The sequence below is a fragment of the Populus nigra genome, chromosome 7, assembly GCF_951802175.1.
Source record: "Populus nigra chromosome 7, ddPopNigr1.1, whole genome shotgun sequence".
NCBI lineage: Eukaryota > Viridiplantae > Streptophyta > Magnoliopsida > Malpighiales > Salicaceae > Populus > Populus nigra.
The window spans coordinates 16,482,583-16,505,467 of NC_084858.1; the positions used below are offsets into that span (position 1 = coordinate 16,482,583).

At 37.3% G+C, this 22,885-nt stretch overlaps 2 protein-coding genes across 4 annotated transcripts; both read left to right on the forward strand.

Annotated features, from left to right (window-relative positions):
• The first annotated feature begins 3,043 nt into the window (after window positions 1–3,043).
• Window positions 3,044–21,214, forward strand: LOC133698282 (uncharacterized). Of its 3 annotated transcripts, none has more exons than XM_062121154.1 (11): window positions 3,044–3,171; window positions 3,381–3,529; window positions 16,400–17,008; window positions 17,115–18,494; window positions 18,575–18,899; window positions 19,051–19,306; window positions 19,428–19,644; window positions 19,754–20,115; window positions 20,340–20,489; window positions 20,627–20,715; window positions 20,816–21,214. In XM_062121154.1, exons 2-10 carry the CDS (start codon window positions 3,404–3,406, stop codon window positions 20,709–20,711), a joined length of 3,510 nt encoding a protein of 1,169 aa, XP_061977138.1. In that variant the 5' UTR covers window positions 3,044–3,171; window positions 3,381–3,403; the 3' UTR covers window positions 20,712–20,715; window positions 20,816–21,214. The 3 variants fall into 3 exon arrangements, with proteins under 3 accessions (XP_061977138.1, XP_061977139.1, XP_061977140.1); XM_062121155.1 differs by lacking the exon at window positions 3,044–3,171 and adding an exon at window positions 3,176–3,265; XM_062121156.1 differs by lacking the exons at window positions 3,044–3,171; window positions 3,381–3,529 and adding an exon at window positions 15,506–15,936.
• Window positions 8,401–13,696, forward strand: LOC133699343 (uncharacterized). The gene is made up of 10 exons (XM_062122581.1): window positions 8,401–8,658; window positions 9,199–9,801; window positions 9,900–11,204; window positions 11,285–11,609; window positions 11,761–12,016; window positions 12,137–12,353; window positions 12,463–12,824; window positions 13,049–13,198; window positions 13,336–13,424; window positions 13,525–13,696. Exons 1-9 carry the CDS (start codon window positions 8,401–8,403, stop codon window positions 13,418–13,420), a joined length of 3,561 nt encoding a protein of 1,186 aa, XP_061978565.1. The 3' UTR covers window positions 13,421–13,424; window positions 13,525–13,696.
• Window positions 21,215–22,885: the final 1,671 nt, after the last annotated feature.

The following is a 22,885-nucleotide window of genomic DNA, read 5'->3' on the forward strand; positions in this document are numbered from 1 at the left end:
TTGATGATTCCTGAAGGTTTCCGTGTTGTATGACAATGTACCATCTATGCTCTTTGTACTTTGAAAGGTGAAACGAGGAAGAGATTGACTGGGAGACCACAAAGCGATCTGGTCATCACTCTTACTTGGACACACAATTTAAAGGAGAAGAGCGTTCCCCTCACATGTTTGGTGGTATAACAAGTGGCTGTTCCTTCTGTCCCTGTTCCCTCTACTTCCAAACCAGAAGAAAAAAACAAAGCACAATTTTCTGTCATAGAGAATCCAATATTGAATCCTGAAAGGGAAAATGTTTAGAATCCTTTTCAGCAAGCAGAGGGTTTTCCCATGCTAGGCTCATGCCTCGTGCGTTCAAACTTGTAAGATTTCATGGGTATGTTGATTTTTGTGTCCGTCTCCAAATCTGTTTTGATATCACAGGAGATGACTTGCCTGCGCGAGCTTATAAAACAAATGCATATGATAGTGTTATAATTGTGAACCAGCGTTAGATAAGTGATAGAAATTAAAGGTACGATGGAGCAAATATTTCATAACAGAAAAAAAAGTTGTGTTGGTGATCAAAAATTTAGAGACAGAACAAAATGATTTGTAGCAATCTACAATGTTTATGAGGAAAGATACAGTACTTTTACCACATGATTTAGTTTTTCAGTTAATAAAAAGCAAAAAAATTACAAAGCTAAATTCTCTATCAACTTAATATTAAAAAATATAAACAAAAATAATTTTGGAAGGAAAAAAACCCATGAGAAAAAACGTTGCAGCAATTGACAATGTTTTGTGAGGAAAACTATAGCGCTTTTTCCAATAAAATAAACTAAAAAACCATTTAGAGAAATATTGTAGCAATTCACAGTGTTTTGTGAGAAAAACTACAACGCTTTCCTTATATGATTTAGCTTTATTGTAATTATAATTCTTAACTAACTCAATCTTCAAAAAAAAATCGACAAAGATAATTTTGAAAAAAATCATAAAAAAATCACATGGAAAAACACTTCAACAATTCACAGTGTTTTAAAGAAAAAAATTACAAAGCTAAATTCTTAATCAGCTCAATATTAAAAAAAAATTGACAGAGATAATTTTAGAAAAAAAAATAACAAAACAAACACCAAAAAAAGAAAAAAAATCCATGTTGGAAACACTGTAGCAATTCATAGTGTTTTGTGATGAAAGCTACAGTGCTTCCCCACATGATTTAGCCTTATTTGTAATGACTTGTAATTGTAATTCACAAACAACTCAATATTAAAAAAATAAAATTAAAAAAAGATAATTTGAAAAAAATTATAAAAAAAAACCATGCGGAGAGACACTGTAGCAATCTACAATGTTTTATGAGCAAAGCTACAATGCTTTCCCTACATGATTAAGCTTTATTACAAAGTTAAATTTTAACAAACTCAATATTAAAAAAAATAAAATTGATGAAGATAATTTTGAAAAAAAATATTACAAAAAAAGAAAACACAAAAGAAACTGGAAAAAAACTATGTGAGGAAAAACTGTGTCAATCCATAGTGTTTTGTGAGGAAAAACTTGTATTTACTTGTAATTGCAATTCTTAACCAGCTTAATATTTAAAAAATAAAATTGACAAAGATAATTTTAGGGAAAAACATAACAAAAATAGAAAAAAACCAAGTGGAAAAAAACACTGTAGCAACCAACAATAATTTTCGAGGAAAGTTATAGTGCTTTCCTCACATATTGTAACTGTAATTTTTAACCAGCTCAATATTAAAAAATAAAATAAAAAAAGATAATTTCGGAGAAAATCATAAAAAAAAACCATGCGGAGAAACACTGTAACAATCAAAAATGTTTTTAAGAAAAAAAATTACAAAACTAAATTCTCAATCAGCTCCATATTAAAAAAAAATCGACAAATATAATTTTAATAAATAAATAAATAAAATAGAAAAATTATGTGAAAAAGCATCGCAACAATCTACAGTATTTTAAAGAAAAAAAATTACAAAGCAAAAATTTTAACCAGGTCAATATTTAAAAAGTAAAATCAACAAAAATAATTTAAAAAAAAACAAAAGAAAAAATAAATGAAAAAAAAAGAAAAATTAGAAAAGTTGAAAAAAAAGAAAAAAGAGAAAAGTTAGCAAAAAAAAAGAAGAAGGGGGGAATCATTGTGGATTACTGATTACTGTTATAATCCACAGTGATTTAGGTGTGGAGGAACAGTGATTCCCCCACACCATTTAGATATTATTGTAATAAATACTCCAAATCGAGTGGCAAAACAGTCAATAATGATGTTTCGGATGGCAGTTCTGCCAAAGGATAGTTAGTTGTAGGAGTTCGAGTTGGCTGGTGATTCAATGTTGGATTGTTGGGTGTAAATCATGGTTTTAAACATATTTACAAGTCTACTCAAGAGTTCGACATGGTTTGAGGTGGTTTGGATTGCGAGTTGATCAGTGGGTTAAACCAAGGGTTTTTTTTTCAATAAAAAAACTATAAAAACGATGTCATAATATAGTTTTAAAGAAATTGTTTCACATGAATAACGTAATAACCGTGTTATATGATGCTGATGCTCTATATAGTGAAACTTGATGGTGATATTGGTTATGAAGAGAAGCAGTCATCATATGTGAAAACTGGAAAATAGTTTGGACATCTTGCTACCCATTCCCATTCATGTAAAACTTGAAATTACTAGTTGAGCTTTGCGTTTTCTTACACCTTGAAGTAAATGAAACTTGCTTTAATTCGAAGCAATACTTCGAGTGGATAGAATAATTCTCTTGTGAAAATCACGCGTACTAGGAAAGGGAAAGAGGCACACATGTAAAGCATCATCGTATTGTACGAATGCATTTGTGTCCTTTCCTCTACTCAATAATCAACATTACTTCGTGCATCGGTAATGTTACAGTGAAGGAGAATACGTAGGAATATGGAGTCTCTCTGTTTTATAACCAGGAAAAGTCCGTTGGCCTCCTCGTATGAAAGCTCCCTCTCTTGATTCCTCTCTCTTTTCATATGCTATCCCTAACTTTAATTATGGAGAACAAGAGACTGTAGTTTCCATAGGGACTAAGACTCGATACATTGCTTGCTTTAATTTACTTTTGACTGACTTGTAGTCAGTGTGTTCTTTCCATCTCAGTCTTCAGGAACCTGCCCCATTTTTTCTAATCAACTGTACGTTCATTTCTTTTCTCTCATTGGGATTTTGGTAGCTATCAAAAAAGAAGCATTGCCACCTTTTGGAAAAAATATCTGTACTAGCCTTACTGTAGGGTTGCTTGCTTCACTCATAAGAAACCTGTAGTTTCATTGTTTAATTCTTTGCAAGTTCAAGAGTTTTTATTTTGTTTCCTTATTATCGGCTTCGTCAACTGATTTTACAGACGCTTAATAGAGAGGTGAAACGATGGAGAAGAAAGTAGCGAAAACGAAAACTAAAGAAGGATTAGTAATTCCTGGTAGAAGCTTGGTAGATTTGGTGTTCTCTTGGTCTATCGGGCAAGTACTCAACAAAGATCGTTACAAAAACCAGGTTTGCATGCATGCCATTGTGGTCATGTTAACGTTTATGTGTATGATGGCGCTTCAGATTTTTAATTTTTTATATGGTCTGTTTTTCTGGTCAAAATCTGGTTGTTTAGTGGGCAGGATTTTATTTTTCCTGATTAAATTTGGCAACTTGATTAAAGTGAAATCATTCAGAGACATTCATGTCAATTTTATTTTTAATTTTTTTGACCTTATGTTTTTTTTTCCCTTGTTCTTGCATTTGATGTCTGGCACTAAATTGTTCACGAACAGGTGAAGAAGATGTTGGGTTATTCCCGAACTCAAACACACAAATTTACGTGGTTCGGCAACTTGCCTACTCCACGGAGCTACTGGTTTGTATTAATCAAGCTTAGAAACAATACAAACAACAAAAACAAGGAGGAGGAGAAATCTTCTCTACTCAACTCAAGCTCTCTCTCTCACGTTTTTCTCTCTGTGTTTTCACTCTTCTCTGCATTCTTCACACACCAACACTCTTCACTTTGTCTAATTATAGCCAAAGCTTGGGGGAAGAAGTCAAGGCCACCAATTACGGCAAAATAGTTGCCACCATTTATGCCTCCACTTTATGCTAAGTGGAAGGTGATGTGTTCCCACTAGGCATTAGTGGAGGTGGGGCATTGTTTGTCCCCATGATATTAACAATCTCCCACTTGGAGACAAACAATGAAATTATCTTTTATCCTTGAAGGCCAACTGAAGTTTTACACAACTTCAGTTTGTCCAGTGTAACTCCTTTGGTTAACATGTCAGCTGGATTCTTGCTTCCGCAGACCTTTTCTAGCAGTAGTTGCTCCTCGTCTAGCAATTGTCGGATGAAGTGATATTTGATCTGAATATGCTTAGTCCTGGAGTGATATGCTGGATTCTTGGCAAGGAAGATTGCACTCTGACTGTCGCTATACAAAGTACCCTTTCCATTCATCTTGCCCAATTCTTTCAGAAAACTCTGCAGCCATACGATCTCTTTTGCAGATTCTGAGACTGCAACATATTCAGCTTCTGTTGTTGAAAGAGCGACGATCTTTTGCAAGGTAGAACTCCAGGAAACAGCAGTACCTCCTAGAGTATATACATATCCTGTAGTGCTCTTTCTGCTATCAACATCTCCTGCTAGATCAGCGTCTACAAAACCTTCAAGTTTCAAACCACCAGCTGTGAAGGTAAGACATGTCTCTGATGAACCTTTTAAGTATCTCATAATCCATTTCACCGCCTCCCAATGTTGCTTTCCAGGATTGCTCATATATCGGCTTACAACTCCCACTGCATGGGCAATGTCTGGTCTAGTACAGACCATAGCATACATCAAAGAGCCGATAGCTGAGGCGTATGGAATCTTATCCATGTATCCACTTTCTAGCTCAGTTTTTGGTGACTGGTCTTTGCTGAGCTTGAAATGATTCCCCAGAGGTGTACTTACTGGTTTAGCATTATCCATACTAAACCTGCTGAGAACCTTCTTGACATACTCTGTTTGTGAAAGCTTTAGTATGCCTTTGTCTTGATCTCTGATGATTCTCATGCCAAGTATTTGTTTAGCAGCTCCCAGATCCTTCATTTCAAATTGTTTTGACAATTGTTGTTTCAGCTTGTCAATCTCCTCAATGTTGGATCCTGCAATCAACATATCATCCACATATAATAGTAGAATGATGTAGGAGTTATCAAAATGTTTGACATAGCAACAGTGATCAGCCTGGCATCTTGTGTATCCCGAACTACACATGAAGTTGTCAAACTTCTTGTACCACTGTCTTGGAGCTTGCTTCAAACCGTATAGGCTTTTCTTTAGCTTGCAGACTTGGTTCTCCTTTCCTGGTATTTCAAACCCCTCTGGTTGTTGCATGTAAATGTCTTCCTCCAATTCTCCATGAAGAAAAGCTGTTTTTACATCTAATTGTTCAAGATGTAAATTCTCTGCTGCTACTATCCCCAGAACAACTCTGATTGTTGTAAGCTTCACAACTGGAGAAAATATCTCAGAGTAGTCAATCCCTTTCTTTTGTTGAAACCCTTTTACAACAAGTCTTGCCTTGAACCGTTTGCTTCCATCATGCTCAGTCTTTACTCTATAGACCCACTTGTTTTGCAAAGCCTTCTTTCCTTCAGGTAGTGTGGTCAGCTCCCAGGTCTTGTTCTTCAGCAACGAACTCATCTCATCCTTCATGGCTAACTCCCACTTGCTTGAGTTTCCATCTTGTAAGGATTCTTCATAACTTAGCGGTTCACCACCATCTGTCAGCAAAATATAATTCAGTAGAAGTGTGAAACGTTGTGGGGGCTTTACAGTCCTTGAAGACCTGCGAACATAAACAATTGGTTCACTTGGCTCTGCATCATCTTGTGTAGTGGTGGGTACAGATGTGCTTGAATCTTCTTGTAAAGACTCTTGAGTTTTGTTTTGCTCGGTAACATCGGGAAGCCCTTCTAATCTGATGAATTCAGATTTTTGTGGACTTGTATCTGAATCAGTCATATCTGTTTCTGCACTTGATCTGTCTTTGTACAAAACTTTCTCATTGAAGATCACGTTCCTGCTTCTGATAATCTTTCTGTTCTGATCATCCCAGAACCGAAATCCAAATTCTTCATCTCCATAGCCAATGAAGAAACATTTCTTGGATTTGGCATCTAGCTTGTTGCGAGCATCAGAATCTATATGCACATAGGAAACACACCCAAAGACCTTTAAATGAGAAAGTTGTACCTCTTTTCCTCTCCATACTTCCTCGGGCAATCTGAACTCCAAAGGAACTGATGGTCCACGGTTGATCAAGTAAACTGCAGTATGAACTGCGTCAGCCCAGAATGTTTGAGGTAGCCCTGAATGCAGCCTCATGCTTCTAGCTCGTTCATTGATGGTCCGGTTCATTCTTTCAGCAATGCCATTCTGTTGTGGTGTGCCTGGAATGGTCTTTTCCATTCTGATACCATTAACAGCGCAATACTCCTTGAAACCTCCATCAATGTATTCTCCTCCATTATCAGATCTTAAGCATTTCAACTTTAAACCTGATTCATTTTCAACCATAGCCTTCCACTTCTTGAATGTTTCGAACACATCAGATTTATTTTTTAGAAAGTAGACCCATACCTTTCTGCTGAAATCATCAATGAAAGTTACGTAATACCGAGAACCTCCAAAAGATGCCACTGGAGACGGTCCCCATAAATCTGTGTGCACTAGTTCTAGCTTTCTTGGTCTTAAGGCCCTGCCAACCTTTAAGAAACTAAGCTTCTTCTGTTTTCCAAGAACACAGCTTTCACAAATGTCTAGATCAACATTTTTAAGCTCTGGCAGTTTTCCCTTCGACTGAAGTATTTTCATCCCTTTTTGACTCATATGGCCGAGTCTACAGTGCCATAGCTGTGCTTGATTTTCTGCTTCAGTAGAGGCAATAATGTCTGCAAATCTTGTGGTCATATACAGGGTGCCGGTTTTCTTTCCACGAGCCAAAACCATTGCTCCCTTTGATACCTTCCACATACCTCCAGAAAAAAGGATTGAATGACCACTCTCATCAAGTTGTCCGACTGAGATCAGCTTCTTCTTTAGTCCAGGAACATGCCTTACATTTTGCAAGTTCCATGTAGATCCATTCATTGTCTTGATCTGCACTTCTCCTATACCCACAATCTTCATTGGTTGTCCATCGGCTAGATAGACTACACCGTGATCTCCAGCAACATAGTTTTGCATCATCTCATGGTGTGGTGTACAATGGAATGAAGCACCAGAATCAAGAATCCAATCATCAATTGGACTTTGTACAGCAAGAATCAAAGCGTCTTGCACCTCATCTGTGGTAGTGTTTGCAGAGTCAGCTTCAGGTTTTTTCGGTTTTGTGCAATTCCTCATGAAATGACCAGGTTTGCCACAATTCCAACATTCAACCTGCTTTCTGGGTCCGAACTTGCTTTTACTTCTGTATCTTGATTTGGATCTGCCTCTGGATAAACCTCTATCCTGTCTCCTCCCTCGAGTGTTAATGTTGAGAGCTGATCCTGAACTTGAACTTTCACCTGAGTCTTTCCTTCGCACTTCTTCAGCTAAAATCAAGTCTCGGATATCATCATATTTCAGTTTGGATTTTCCAGCTGAGTTGCTCACGGCTGTCCTCATACCTTCCCAACTGCTTGGAAGTGAAGCTAGTAAAATGAGTGCACGGATCTCATCATCAAACTCAATCTCTACAGATGACAATTGATTTGTGATAGTATTGAAGTTGTTGAGATGCTGTGTAACAGAGGTGCTTTCTGTCATCTTCAAGTTGAACAACTTCTTCATCAGGTGCACTTTGTTATTTGCTGATGGCTTCTCATACATCCCAGACAGGGCTTCCATCAGTCTTGCAGTGGATCTTTCTTTTGTAACATTGTGAGCAACTCTTCTTGATAAAGATAACCGGATAATACCCAAAACTTGTCTATCAAGAAGCAACCAATCTTCTTCTGGCATATTTTCTGGTTTGCTCCCCAACAGAGGAAGATGAAGTTTCTTCCCATATAAATAGTCTTCAATTTGCATTTTCCAATATCCAAAATCTGATCCATCAAATTTTTCAATTCCCGCAGCCTTTATTTCATCTGCCATTTTTACTGTTTCTCTGATTCGAATTTGTCAAATCTGACCTTACAGATGTGTCCGGAACGGCCAAAACTATTGGAAACGACACTGAGATCACCCCAATCGGACTTCGGATGGCTCCGATTTTAACAATCAAAGTTTTGGATCAACGGACGGTGCAGATGAAGCCGCGTGTCAGGCCAGAATAGTGTCTGCGAAGCACTGGATCAAAACTCACTTTTGCTGACGTGTCAAGATGACGTGGCATCCACGTAGGCCAAATGGGACCCACGTTTGCTGACGTGGCAAAAGCACGCGTAATTTCGGCTGACGTGGCAGTTGATGACGTGTCTGCTGACTGGACGGATGACGTGGCGGATGACTGTGCAGGGTTGCTGGCGTGGCTGCTGACTGGCTGCTTGCGTGGCGGGTCAACCCGGTTCAGTTGCAGACAATCGGGTGAAGACGACGCGTGGAGAGCGTGGCGCGAGTGGTCGCGCGTGGGCAGTGCTGTCGTCGGCGCGTGTTGGCGCGTGCGGGCATGCAGGACGTCGGTTCTTCGCCGGGTTTTCACCAGTGAATTCGTCTCTTCTTCCTCTACGCGATGGTAATGTCAAAAACACGTTTTGAGAACTTTGATTTTTGAGTTTGGATCAAACACCCTCTTTTTCAAGAACAAGCTCTGATACCAGTTGTTGGGTTATTCCCAAACTCAAACACACAAATTTACGTGGTTCGGCAACTTGCCTACTCCACGGAGCTACTGGTTTGTATTAATCAAGCTTAGAAACAATACAAACAACAAAAACAAGGAGGAGGAGAAATCTTCTCTACTCAACTCAAGCTCTCTCTCTCACGTTTTTCTCTCTGTGTTTTCACTCTTCTCTGCATTCTTCACACACCAACACTCTTCACTTTGTCTAATTATAGCCAAAGCTTGGGGGAAGAAGTCAAGGCCACCAATTACGGCAAAATAGTTGCCACCATTTATGCCTCCACTTTATGCTAAGTGGAAGGTGATGTGTTCCCACTAGGCATTAGTGGAGGTGGGGCATTGTTTGTCCCCATGATATTAACAGAAGATACCGGAGACATTCATGTCAACGACACATTACATGGAGTCATTCATTCCTGCGCTAATCGAGGAAACTCGTGCTGACTTATGCTCAAACATGACAATGGTCTCCCAAGCACCTAAAAGAGAAATCTTTTCACTGGGAATAGCTAAAGAGAACAAACCTCCGAAAGACTTGTTTTATAAGATCTGGTTTGAAAAAATGAGAAACAATGTGAATGGGGAAGGAATATATGAGCCTGGGGTTGGAGATCTCCTTGCTTTGACAGATGTAAGACCGAAAGACATTGATGATTTGAACAGGCCTGGGTTTAACTATCTTCTTGCATATGTTCATGGACTATCTATAGCGAAAGATGATAACGATAAATATGACATTTTGTCAATTCTCACATCCAAACCCATTCAATTTGAATTAGAAGACAGGGAAAATAAAAAGGAGTCTGTCATTGCTGGAAAAGGAAGGCAAAAGAACATGAAAGCTAATGTCTTTGTTGTTTACCTAGTGAACATGATGACAAATATTCGTACATGGAGATCATTGAACTCAGAGCTGGAAGGAGGGAACATGAACATTATCCAGAATGTGCTTCATACTAGCTCAGCTGTAAGAAGGGTGGTTCATTTTTCCTGATATGCGGAAGTTTTAGCTATATTCTAATCATTCAATTGCCTAACTGACAGTGGTTGTGTCTGCTCCTGCAGGATGGCCAAGATTGCACTCACTGCTTATCTGAAGTGAATAGAAGTGCTACACTTTCTGGTATGGAAGAAACCTCTTCCAATTTAAATGACTCACAGCAAGATGCAATTGTAAGCTGCATTGGTCTGAGTGAATGCCAACATCAAAGTACTGTCAAACTAATTTGGGGCCCTCCGGGGACGGGCAAAACAAAGATGGTTGGTTTATTATTGTTTTCTCTACTTAAGTTGAAGTGCAGGACCCTTACATGTGCTCCAACCAATATTGCTGTGTTGGAAGTAACATCGAGACTCCTAAGGCAAGTTAGGCAAGTTACAGACTCTCTTGAATATGACACTTATGGACTTGGAGATATAGTTCTCTATGGGAACGGAAAGCGAATGAAGATCTCCGAGAATCATGATCTTGAAGATATATTTCTTGACAATCGTGTCGAAGCACTTTATCATTGCTTTAACCCGTCAACTGGCTGGAAGCACACTCTAGGCTCATTGATAACTTTGCTTGAAGATCCTGAGCATCAGTACCGCCGATACTTGGAAAGTAAGGATGGAATGCATGGATTTGAGGAGATAAACACCAACAAAGGGAAAGATGAAGCGGTCAACGATCAAGAAAAAAAGGGCAGGAACAGCAGGAAAGTTTTGAAGAAAGCTCTTATTCAGGCCTTGAAAGATAACAAGACAAAGGAAAAACAGAAACAAAATAAAGATGGCAAGGTAAAGAAGGAAGTTATTCTCTCTTTTGAGGAATTCGTAAAGGATAGTTTCGAATTCCTTAGTGCGAAGTTGGATGTTTTAATTGTAGATTTGTATACACACTTGCCAACATCTATCATTTCATTAGAAGTGGTGAAGAACATGATCAGAGCACTTGGTTCACTCAAGTGCTTCAAACCCTTGCTGTATAGTGTTAGTGTTGGAGATGAAGGTCTAAAACAAGTCCTCAGTGATTTTGAAAATGAAGGAAGCGGAGCTGATCAATTTTCACAGTTGGCCTATATGAGAAAATATTGTGCTCAGACACTGAATTCACTTCCTCGAGTATTTGACATTCCCAATATTTTTGAAGTTGAAGGTATAGCAGCACGAAACTTTTGCTTGGGAAATGCGTGTCTGGTTTTCTGTACTGCTTCAAGCTCTGCCAAGTTGCACACAGAAGGAGCAAAACCGATAAAATTGTTGGTTATTGATGAAGCTGCCCAGCTTAAAGAATGTGAATCGACTATTCCATTGCAACTTTCTGGTCTTCGCCATGCCATTCTTATAGGTGACGAGCGCCAACTTCCTGCCATGGTTCAAAGCAAGGTGATAAAGTTTATCTTTCTCGCGACCCATTTACTAGGTTATTCATAAGTTCTAATGTTTCTGTCACACACCTTCATCAGATTTCCGAGGAATCTGAATTCGGGAGGAGTTTGTTTGAGAGATTGGTAATACTGGAACACGAGAAACACCTTCTGAATACGCAGTATAGGATGCACCCATCTATAAGCTTATTCCCAAATAAAGAGTTCTATGATATGCGAATTCAGGATGCTTCAAATGTCAAAGAAAGAAATTATCAGAAACAATTCCTTCAAGGCAATATGTATGGCCCTTACTCATTTATTAATGTAGCCAATGGGAAAGAGCAATCCAATGACGGCCGCAGCAAGAAAAATTTGGTCGAGGTTGCTGTAGTTTCAGCAATAGTTGCAAGCCTTTTTAAAGGTATGCTTTTGAGTCATATCAGAAGCTATTAGATTTTTTGTTATTTAAGAAATGCTGTTAGGGAAATCAAATATATGACATTGCTATTGGTTTTACTTTTGATTGGCATGCAAGTTTGAAAGCTAAAGCTTTCCTTTTCTTTCTCTTGCAGAATTTAAAAGGGCAAGAAAGAGGATGAGCATAGGAGTCATATCACCATACAAGGCTCAAGTGTTTGCAATTCAACAAAAAATTGGAAATGCTTACAGTACATATAGTAACTTTGCTGTAAATGTTCGGTCTGTCGATGGATTTCAAGGCAGCGAGGAGGATGTTATCATTATCTCCACAGTCAGATGCAATGCAAGTGGATCAGTGGGTTTTCTTTCCAATCGCCAAAGGGTAAATGTTGCGCTGACCCGTGCAAGGTATTTTTTCCAAACACCAGAATTTAAACAATAGTTTGAGCAAGTTTAGGCAGGTTCATGTGTAAGTACATGTGTTTCGGTGATTTTGAATAAAATTTTACGACGCTATGTCTAATTAAGGTACTGCCTCTGGATATTGGGAAATGGAGCAACTCTTGTCAACAGTGACACTATTTGGAAGAAATTGGTTATTGACGCGAAGGAACGAGGGTGTTTCTACAATGCTGATGAGGATAAAAGCTTGTCCAAGGCTATAATGGATGCCTTGTTAGAGTTGGACCAACTTGATTATTTGTTGAATGCCAATTTTCTACTGTTCAGAAATGCAAGATGGAAGGTATGTATGCTGATTTTTCTTGCTGCACAAATTTCTTAATTCTTACTCTTATGTCTGAAGCTGAATACTACTCAGTGGACTTCTCACATCAACCTTTTTTCAATTGAAGTTTTTCTTCAGTGACAACTTTCGGAAATCTATTATGAAAGTGAGAAATGGGGCTCGTCATGAAGTGATTTCTTTGTTGGCAAAGCTTTCAAGTGGCTGGCGTCAATCTCCTGAAGAGAGAAACATCATTGTCCTACACGGAACTTCTTCTGAACTGTTAGAAAATTACAGAGTCAATGACCAGCTCAGTCTCATTTGGACAGTGGATATAATCAAGGAAAACAAAAACGACACTCAAATTCTTAAGGTTTGGGATGTTTTACTCTTACGTGATTTACCGAAACTAGCAAGGAGCCTCGATGCTGTCTTTGGGAATTATACAGTGAATAAGATGAACCGCTGCAGACACAAATGCACAGAAGGGTATGCATCTTTCTATTTTCCTTCTTCAGATATTATAGAGTGGGAGTTGTACAGCAGCAGTAGCTTGAGTTGGCTTCAGCATTAGGAAGCCATTGTTAAACATGCGTCTTCTTTTTCCTGTTTTGAGGAATAAGGGCAGGTCTCAAACCTGTGACCTCTCTCCTCCCTCTTTCTGTGCATTGAAATGGATGTTTATGTATACTTTGTCATTTATAAATTGGCAGGGATGTGGTTGTTCCAATGAGATGGTCAATAAGTTCCGGTGCCGCTCTCGAGAGTAGTAATCCTGAAACCGATCCTGCACAACTCCTGTCACAAACATTAGCTTCAATTGTTATCAGGGATGAATCAGAAGCACCAGCAGCAACTAGTAGGTATGCAATACTAAAACTCTGAACAATTTGTTTCACAATAGAAAGGTCAAATTTTATGTTGTCTTAGCTTCAACCTCCCACTCTATCAGTAGTATTCTTCGAATCACCAATTCTTGTATGATATTCATGAGTATCAGACAGCCCTGGAGGTCTAAGAAAGATGGATTTAGCAGTGGAACAAGGGGATCAAAACCTAGGCGGCGAAGGACAAATGATAATTAATGTGGTAAGAACATCTTTAGTGCTCTTGTTAAAATATTTTTAGAATAACCTCTCTTGCTCTAATGTGTGAAAACAAAAATTAAGATGGCAATTTGACTCCTCAGGTTGCTCTACAAGCTCTTGAATGGAAGTTGCAGGCTTGCAGCTGTCTGACTGAAGAATGAAGTCCTCCCTACTTGTTGATAGCTATATATCTGTTTAATCATGTCAATCTGGACTAAATATAATATGTTGCGAAAGGGTTGTAAAATTTAATGAAGATGTTTTTCCTTTCTAGCTTCAGGCATTAATTTAACGTTAATGTTTTTATTTTAGATGTGCTGAAGAAGAGAAATATGAAGTGGGAATCAAAGATGAGATGACGATTTCATCTCCCAGTTATTAAAATCCAGCCTAGGTTTCTTAAAAAACAGTGGGGAAGTTAAGACCATATAAAAAACAGGGAGCTAATACAATAATAGCAGTGATAATGGTAAAAATATATTATCTTCATTTTATTTGATTTTAGGACTTCATCGAATGAGGAACATGGAAGAGGGGAAGAAGATGAATATAAAAAATGAATTTTAACGAATTTTATATGAGTGGACAAATCAAATAAATTACCTAAATATTATGATTCCTACTTGTATATTATTATAATTATAATTATAACACATACTAAAGGGTGAAATGTCAAGATGTTTTACTCTTTGATTCTAAAAACCAACTTTTATATTTTATGGGATTGTTATAGTCTCATAATCAGGGTTGTGAGTTTTGCGGATAAGTTAGGTTGGCTAAGGTTTTTTTTTTTTAATTATTTTTTTAATTTCATCATTTAACATTAAGTCTAATGGGAATTGAATTTTATATTTTTTTTATATTTTTTTTCTATGGAGCTATCCCGATCTCTTGACCCGAGTTTGACAAGTTAACCCGAGTTGACTTGAGTTATTTTTTTAATTTTTTTTCAATTTTATCCTTCAATATTAGGTTGATTGAGAATTAGATTTTATATTTTTATTTATTTGCTTTATATATATATATATATATATATATATATATATATATGGAGTTATCATGGTCTTATGACCTAAGTTGCAGGTTAGGCCGGTTGATTTTTATTGAAACTTTTAATTTTTAATTTTATCATTTAATATTGGGTTGATTGAAAATTATGCTTCATAATTTATTTCAGTTTATGTTCTATGAGGTTATCATGGTCTCATGACTCGAGTTACGAGTATGGCCGGTTGACTCAAATGATTTTTTTTTATCTTTTTATAATTATTTTTTCCTTCTATTTTTATCTTTTAGCATTCAATCGATTGAGAATTAAATTTCATAATTTATTTTAATTTATTTTCTATGATGTTATTATGGTCACATGATCCGAGTTTGACAAATTAATTCAAATTGACTTAGTTTATTTTTTTAATTAAATTTTATTTTCAATTTTATTTTTCAATATTGAATTGAATAAAAATTAAGTTTAATAATTTATTTTTATAAAAGGTGTGCTGTCATGAAAAATAAGTGAGCAAAAATCACCCAATTAAGTTACAAGTAAGTTTTAAATATTTTATTTTGCATACGAATAAAATATCATAATTATTAAAAACTCAACGACACAATTTCTTCTTCGTCTTATTTGATGGAGATGTTTTACGTTTTTATATTTCAGCTCATCCTATTACAGATTATTTAGAATCTCATAAAAAATAATATTTTTTATTAAAAAATTGGTATAAGATTTTCTTTTAAGAAAATCAAGCTAATATATTAAATTGTACATTTATCAAGGTAACAGCCTCTTCAATCCCTTCAACTTTAGAGGGATGAAAGTGGTCGACGACAGCGACAACAAGATGATCTGAACTCGAGGAAAGAGCAAGGGGCAGAAATGTAAAGCATCATCGTATTGCATGTACGAATGCATTTGAGTCCTTTCCTCTACTCAATAATCAACATTAATTCGTGAATCGGTAATGTTACAGTAAAGGAGAATACGTAGGGATATGGAGTACTCTATCTGCTTTATACCAGGAAAAGTCCTTTGGCCTCCTCGTACGAAAGCTTCCTCTCTTGATTCCTCTCTTTTTTCATATGCTATCCCCAACTTTAATTGATGTTTAGTTTTGCTTTAAAACGTTTGAAAAAAAAAAAATGCTTGCTCTATATCTACAGGGGTAAAACAATGAACAAGACAACAAGAGACTGTAGTTTCTATAGGGACTAAGACTCTCGATACATTGCTCGCTTTAATTTACTTTTGAGTGACTTGTAGTCAGTGTGTTCTTTCCGTCTCAGTCTTCAGGAACCTGCCCCATTTTTCATTGTTTCTTTGTAAGTTCAAGAGTTTTTATTTTGTTTCCTTACTATCGGCTTCGTCAACAGATTTTACAGACGCTTACTAGAGAGGTGAAACGATGGAGAAAACTGAAGAAAAATTAGTAGCTGGTAGAAGCTTGGTAGATTTGGTGTTCTCTTGGTCTATCGGGGATGTACTCAACAAAGATCTTTACAGAAACCAGGTTTGCAAGCATGCCATTCTGCTCATGTTTATGTGTACGATGCACTTCAGATTTTTAATTTTTTATATGGTCTGTTTTTCTGGTTGTTTAGTGGGGAGGAAAGCCTGCTTAAGCTTTATTTTTCCTGATTAAATTTGGCAACTTGATTAAAGTGAGATCATTTAGAGACTTCTCCTTTTATGACCTTATGATTTTGCTGCAACAAGGTTATCTAACTTGGGATCAATAAGCTAAGCATCTGTTGGTTAGTGAGGCATAACATATTGTTTCTGATGTTCATTTATAGCAGTGACTACTTCTTATATCTTTTATAATTTTGAGAAATGACTTAAGAATAGTTGACAATTATGTACAATTGCAAGAATGCTCGATTATTTCTTGTTCCTGTGAATATGCTCTTTTTTTTTTACTCTCCCTTTTCTTGCATTTGATGTCTATGGCACTAATTATTGTTCATCAACAGGTGAAGAAGATACCAGAGACGTTCATGTCAACAACACATTACATGAAGTCATTCATTCCCGCACTAATCGAGGAAACTCGTGCAGACTTATGCTCAAACATGATAATGATCTCCCAAGCACCTACAAGAGAAATCTTTTCAGTGGGAATGGATAAAAAGAATAAGCCTCCGGGAGACTTGTTTTATAACATCTGGTTTCAAAAAATGAGAAACAAAGCCAATGGGAAAGAAATATATGAGCCTGACGTTGGAGATCTCCTTGCTTTGACAGATGTAAGACCGAAAGACATTGATGACTTGAACAGGCCTGGGTTTAACTATCTTCTTGCATATGTTCATAGGCTATCTGAATGGCAAGATGACGACGATAAATATGTAATTTTGTCAACTCTCACATCCAAACCCATTCAATTTGAAATAGAAGACCAGGAAAATAAAAAGGAGTCTATCATTGCTGGAAAAGGAAGGCGAAAGACCATGAAAGCTAATGTCTTTGTTGTTTACCTAGTGAACATGATGACAAATATTCGTATATGGAGATCCTTGAACTCAGATCTGGAAGGAGGGAACATGAACATTATCCAGAATGTGCTTCATACTAGCTCAGCTGTAAGAAGGGTGGTTCATTTAATTTTTCCTTATATGTGGAAATTTTAGCTATATTCTAACCATTCAGTACTTGCCTAGCTGACAGATGTTGTGTCTGATCCTGCAGGATGGCCAAGATTGCTCTCACTGCTTATCCGAAGTGGATAGAAGTGCTACACTTTCTGGTATGGAAGAAACCATAATCAACTCTTCCAATTTAAATGACTCGCAGCAAGATGCAATTGTAAGCTGCATTGGTCTGAGTGAATGCCAACATCAAAGTACTGTCAAACTAATTTGGGGCCCTCCGGGGACTGGCAAAACAAAGATGATTGGTTTATTATTGTTCTCTCTCCTTAAATTGAAGTGCAGGACCCTTACATGCGCTCCAACCAATATTGCTGTGTTGGAAGTAACATCGAGACTCCTAAGGCTAGTTACAGACTCTCGTGAAGATGACACTTACGGACTTGGAGATATAATTCTATTTGGGAATGGGAAGCGAATGAAGATCTCTGAGAATGATGATCTTGAAGATATATTTCTTGGCCATCGTGTTAAAGTACTTGAATATTGCTTTAGCCCGTCGAATGGGTGGAAGCACACTGTAGGCTCATTGATAAATTTGCTTGAAGATCCTGAGAATCAGTACCGCCGGTACTTGGAAAATATGGAGAAAAAAAATGAGGAGGGAGAGAGAGAGGATCAGGAAGATGAAATGCTTGAAATTGAAGAGATAAACAACAAGAAAGAGAAAGATGAAGTGGTCAATGATCAAAACAAAAAGGGCAGGAACAGAGTTCTTCTTCAGGCCTTGAAAGATGACATGAAAAAGGAAAAACAAAAACAAAAACAAAAGGTTTTTTCTCATCAAGAGAATCTAACAAAGTGTGAGGAAAAGGAATATAAAGATGGAAAGGTAAATAAGGAAGATATTCTCTCTTTCGAGGAATTCGTAAAGGAATGGTTCAAATTCCTTAGTGCGAAGTTGGATATTTTAATTGCAGGTTTATATACGCACTTGCCAACATCTATCATTTCATTAGAAGTGGTGAAGAGCATGACCAGAGCTGTTGATTCACTCAGCTACCTCAAACCCTTGTTGTATAGTGTTAGTGTTGGAGATGAAGGTTTAAAACAAGTCCTCAACGATTTTGAAAATGAAGGAAGCAGCGCTGGTCAATTTTCCCGGTTGTCCTTTATGAGAAACCATTGTATTCAGACCCTGAATTCACTTCCTCGAGAATTTGACATTCCCAATATTTTTGAAGTTGAAAGTAAAGCAGCCAGAAACTTTTGCTTGGGAAATGCGTGTCTGGTTTTCTGTACTGCTTCAAGCTCTGCCAAGTTGCACACAGAAGGAGTGACACCGATAAAATTGTTGGTTATTGATGAAGCTGCCCAGCTTAAAGAATGTGAATCGACTATTCCATTGCAACTTTCTGGTCTTCGCCATGCCATTCTTATAGGTGACGAGCGCCAACTTCCTGCCATGGTTCAAAGCAAGGTGATAAAGTTTATCTTTCTCGCGACCCATTTACTAGGTTATTCATAAGTTCTAATGTTTCTGTTACACACCTTCATCAGATTTCCGAGGAATCTGAATTCGGGAGGAGTTTGTTTGAGAGATTGGTAATACTGGAACACGAGAAACACCTTCTGAATACGCAGTATAGGATGCACCCATCTATAAGCTTATTCCCAAATAAAGAGTTCTATGATATGCTAATTCAGGATGCTTCAAATGTCAAAGAAAGAAATTATCAGAAACAATTCCTTCAAGGCAATATGTATGGCCCTTACTCATTTATTAATGTAGCCAATGGGAAAGAGCAATCCAATGACGGCCGCAGCAAGAAAAATTTGGTCGAGGTTGCTGTAGTTTCAGCAATAGTTGCAAGCCTTTTTGAAGGTATGCTTTTGAGTCATATCAGAAGCTATTAGATTTTTTGTTATTTAAGAAATGCTGTTAGGGAAATCAAATATATGACATTGCTATTGGTTTTACTTTTGATTGGCATGCAAGTTTGAAAGCTAAAGCTTTCCTTTTCTTTCTCTTGCAGAATTTAAAATGGCAAGAAAGAGGATGAGCATAGGAGTCATATCACCATACAATGCTCAAGTGTATGCAATTCAACAAAAAATTGGAAATACTTACAGTACATTTAGTGACTTTGCTGTAAATGTTCGGTCTGTCGATGGATTTCAAGGCAGCGAGGAGGATGTTATCATTATCTCCACAGTCAGATGCAATGCAAGTGGATCAGTGGGTTTTCTTTCCAATCGCCAAAGGGCAAATGTTGCGCTGACCCGTGCACGGTATTTTTTTCCAAACACTTTAAGTTAGACAATAGTTCGAGCAAGTATAGGCAGGTTCATGTGTAAGTACATGTGTATTGGTGATTTTGAATAAAATTTTGCGATGCTATGTCTAATTAAGGTACTGCCTCTGGATACTGGGAAATGGAGCAACTCTTGTCAACAGTGGCTCTATTTGGAAGAAATTGGTTAGTGACGCGAAGGAACGAGGGTGTTTCTACAATGCTGATGAGGATAAAAGCTTATCCAAGGCAATAATGGATGCCTTGTTAGAGTTGGACCAACTTGATGATTTGTTGAATGTCAATTTTCTACTGTTCAGAAATGCAAGATGGAAGGTATGTATGCTGATTTTTCTTGCTGCACAATTTTCTTAATTCTTACTCTTATGTCTGAAGCTGAATGCTACTCAGTGGACTTCTCACATCAACCTCTTTTCCATTGAAGTTTTGCTTCAGTGAAAACTTTCGGAAATCTATTATGAAAGTGGGAAATGAGGCTCGTCAGGAAGTGATTTCTTTGTTGGCAAAGCTTTCAAGTGGCTGGCGTCAATCTCCTGAAGAGAGAAACATCATTGTCCTACACGGAACTTCTTCTGAACTGTTAGAAAATTACAGAGTCAATGACCGGCTCAGTCTCATTTGGACAGTGGATATAATCAAGGAAAACAAAAACGACACTCAAATTCTTAAGGTTTGGGATGTTTTATCATTACATGATTTACCGAAACTAGCAAGGAGCCTCGATGCTGTCGTTGGAAATTATACAGTGAATAAGATGAACCGCTGCAGACACAAATGCACAGAAGGGTATGCATCTTTCTATTTTCCTTCTTCAGATATTATAGAGTGGGAGTTGTACAGCAGCAGTAGCTTGAGTTGGCTTCAGCATTAGGAAGCCATTGTTAAACATGCGTCTTCTTTTTCCTGTTTTGAGGAATAAGGGCAGGTCTCAAACCTGTGACCTCCCTCCTCCCTCCTTCTGTACATTGAAATGGATGTTTATGGATACTTTGTCATTTTTTAATTGGCAGGGATGTGGTTGTTCCAATGAGATGGTCAATAAGTTCCGGTGCCTCTCTGGAGAGTAGTAATCCTGAAATCGATCCTGCAGAATTTCTGTCACAACCATTAGCTTCACTTGTTATCAGGGATGAATCAGAAGCACCAGCAGCAACTAGTAGGTATGCAATACTAAAACTCTGAACAATTTGTTTCACAATAGAAAGGTCAAATTTTATGTTGTCTTAGCTTCGACCTACCACTCTATCAGTAGTATTCTTCGAATCACCAATTCTTGTATGATTTTCATGAGTATCAGACAGCCCTGGAGGTCTAAGAAAGATGGATTTAGCAGTGGAACAAGGGGATCAAAACCTAGGCGGCGAAGGACAAATGATAATTAATGTGGTAAGAACATCTTTAGTGCTCTTGTTAAAATATTTTTAGAATTAGCTCTCCTGCTCTAATGTGTGAAAACAAAAATTAAGATGGCAATTTGACTCCTCAGGTTGCTCTACAAGCTCTTGAATGGAAGTTGCAGCTGTCTGACTGAAGAATGAAGTGCTCCCTACTTGTTGCATAGTGTTGAATTCATGTCTCAGAAGCTGTTGACGAAGAAGCTGCTGATGAAGAAGCAGCTGATGTGGAATCTGCTGATGTGGAAGCTGATATGAGTTTTAGCTTTAATAAAACACTAGCTATTTGAATTTGTTAATTTATGTTAGGATTGATATAATCCTTTTGTTTAGTCATTATCCTTTGAATTCTGTTACGTAACAGCAGGAGATAATGTTGCTGTTACTTGCCTTTAAAGCTTTACTTTTCAATATTTTTCATTAAGCCTGTATGATCAATAAAACAGTGAAGTTAAACAAGAAGTCGATATTTGTTCTCTTTTGCATTTTCATTCTGTTAAAATCCAACAAATTGGTATCAGAGCCAATTTTTTCTTGAGAGATCTGTGAGATTGAGAGAGCTTAAACATTTACCCTAAACACTTACCCTAAACACTTTCCATTCTTCTAAAAAACCAATCAACACAAAATGAGTTCAGAAGTCTCCGTGAATTTGATGCACTACAGGCACAACATTTCCATTGTGTTCTTACTGCAAAAAATCCAACCATCCACAGAGAAGACTCATGAGACAAGCAGGTTCTGTGGAAGGTGCTTTTTTTGCAAAATCACAGAACAACATGCAACAAAGAAACAGAAATTACAACAGCAGCAACACAACATTTCCATTGTGTTCTTACTGCAAAAAATCCAACCATCCATAGAGCAGACGCTGGTGGAGGCCAGATATAAAATGTCACAAGTGTGGTCAGCTAGGACACATTGGAAGGGTATGCAAATTTCAACAACAACAGCAGCAACAAGGAGAAGTCAAAACTGTTGTTGAACAACCTGAAGAAGAACAGCTGTTTGTAGCATCATGTTTTGTTGCCAATAACTCAACAGAGAGCTGGCTTATAGACAGTGGTTGTACCAGCCACATGATCTATGATAAAGAGCTTTTCAAAAGGCTTGACAGAACAGCCATTTCTAAAGTGAGAATTGGAAACGGGGCATATCTTGTAGTAAAGGGTAAAGGAACAGTGGCAATCAAAGGCAACATAGGTTTAAAATTAATTTCTGATGTCTTATATGTTCCTGAAATTAATCAAAATCTTTTGAGTGTTGGTCAGTTGCCTGAGAAAGGATATAAGGTGTTGTTTGAAGACAAGTTTTGCTTGATTACTGATGCACAAAACAAGGAAGTATTTAAAATTCAGATGCAAAGTAAAAGCTTTGCTTTGAATTTTACAGAAGAAGAACAAGCTGCAGTACATGAAGAAAATAGCAGCACAATGCTTTGGCATAGAAGATTGGGGCATTTTCATCATACAGCTCTACTCTTTATGAAGAAGAACAATCTTGTGAAAGGCCTACCTGATTTAGAAGAAGATCTTCCATTGTGTGCAGCTTGTCAGTATGGGAAGCAGACAAGACTTCCATTTCCACACAATAAAAGCTGGAGAGCTACACAGAAACTACAACTAGTGCACACTGATGTGGGAGGACCTCTGAAAATATCATCATTAAATGGTAGTAAGTATTACATCACTTTCATTGATGATCATACAAGAATGTGCTGGATTTATTTCATGAAGTATAAATCTGAAGTTGCTGACATCTTCTGGAAGTTCAAAGCTTGGGTGGAAAAACAAAGCATACACAAAATGCAGGTGGTCAGATCAGATAATGGAACAGAATATACCTCAGAAAAATTCAACAAGTTCTGTGAGAAGGAAGGCATTGAACATCAGCTGACAACACCTTATACACCTCAGCAAAATGGGGTTGTTGAGAGAAAAAATAGAACACTCATGGAGATGACAAGATGTTTATTACATGACAAAGGATTGCCAAAGAATTTATGGGCTGAGGCTGCAAATACAACAGTGTTTCTTTTGAACAGATTGCCAACAAAAGCTCTGCAACAAAAAACTCCATTTGAGGCATGGTATGGCTATAAACCAAAGTTGCAAAATTTAAAAACTTTCGGTTGTCTTTGCTTCTCTTATATTCCGCAGGTC

Coding starts and splice junctions, on each gene's coding strand:
- LOC133698282 (XM_062121154.1), top strand. CDS start 3,404: ATGGAGAAGAAAGTAGCGAAAACGAAAACTAAAGAAGGATTAGTAATT. Junction 19,307..19,427: donor GTTGCGCTGACCCGTGCACG/GTATTTTTTTCC, acceptor TGTCTAATTAAG/GTACTGCCTCTGGATACTGG. Junction 19,645..19,753: donor TCAGAAATGCAAGATGGAAG/GTATGTATGCTG, acceptor TTTCCATTGAAG/TTTTGCTTCAGTGAAAACTT.
- LOC133699343 (XM_062122581.1), top strand. CDS start 8,401: ATGGGACCCACGTTTGCTGACGTGGCAAAAGCACGCGTAATTTCGGCT. Junction 11,205..11,284: donor CTGCCATGGTTCAAAGCAAG/GTGATAAAGTTT, acceptor CACCTTCATCAG/ATTTCCGAGGAATCTGAATT. Junction 11,610..11,760: donor AGTTGCAAGCCTTTTTAAAG/GTATGCTTTTGA, acceptor TTTCTCTTGCAG/AATTTAAAAGGGCAAGAAAG.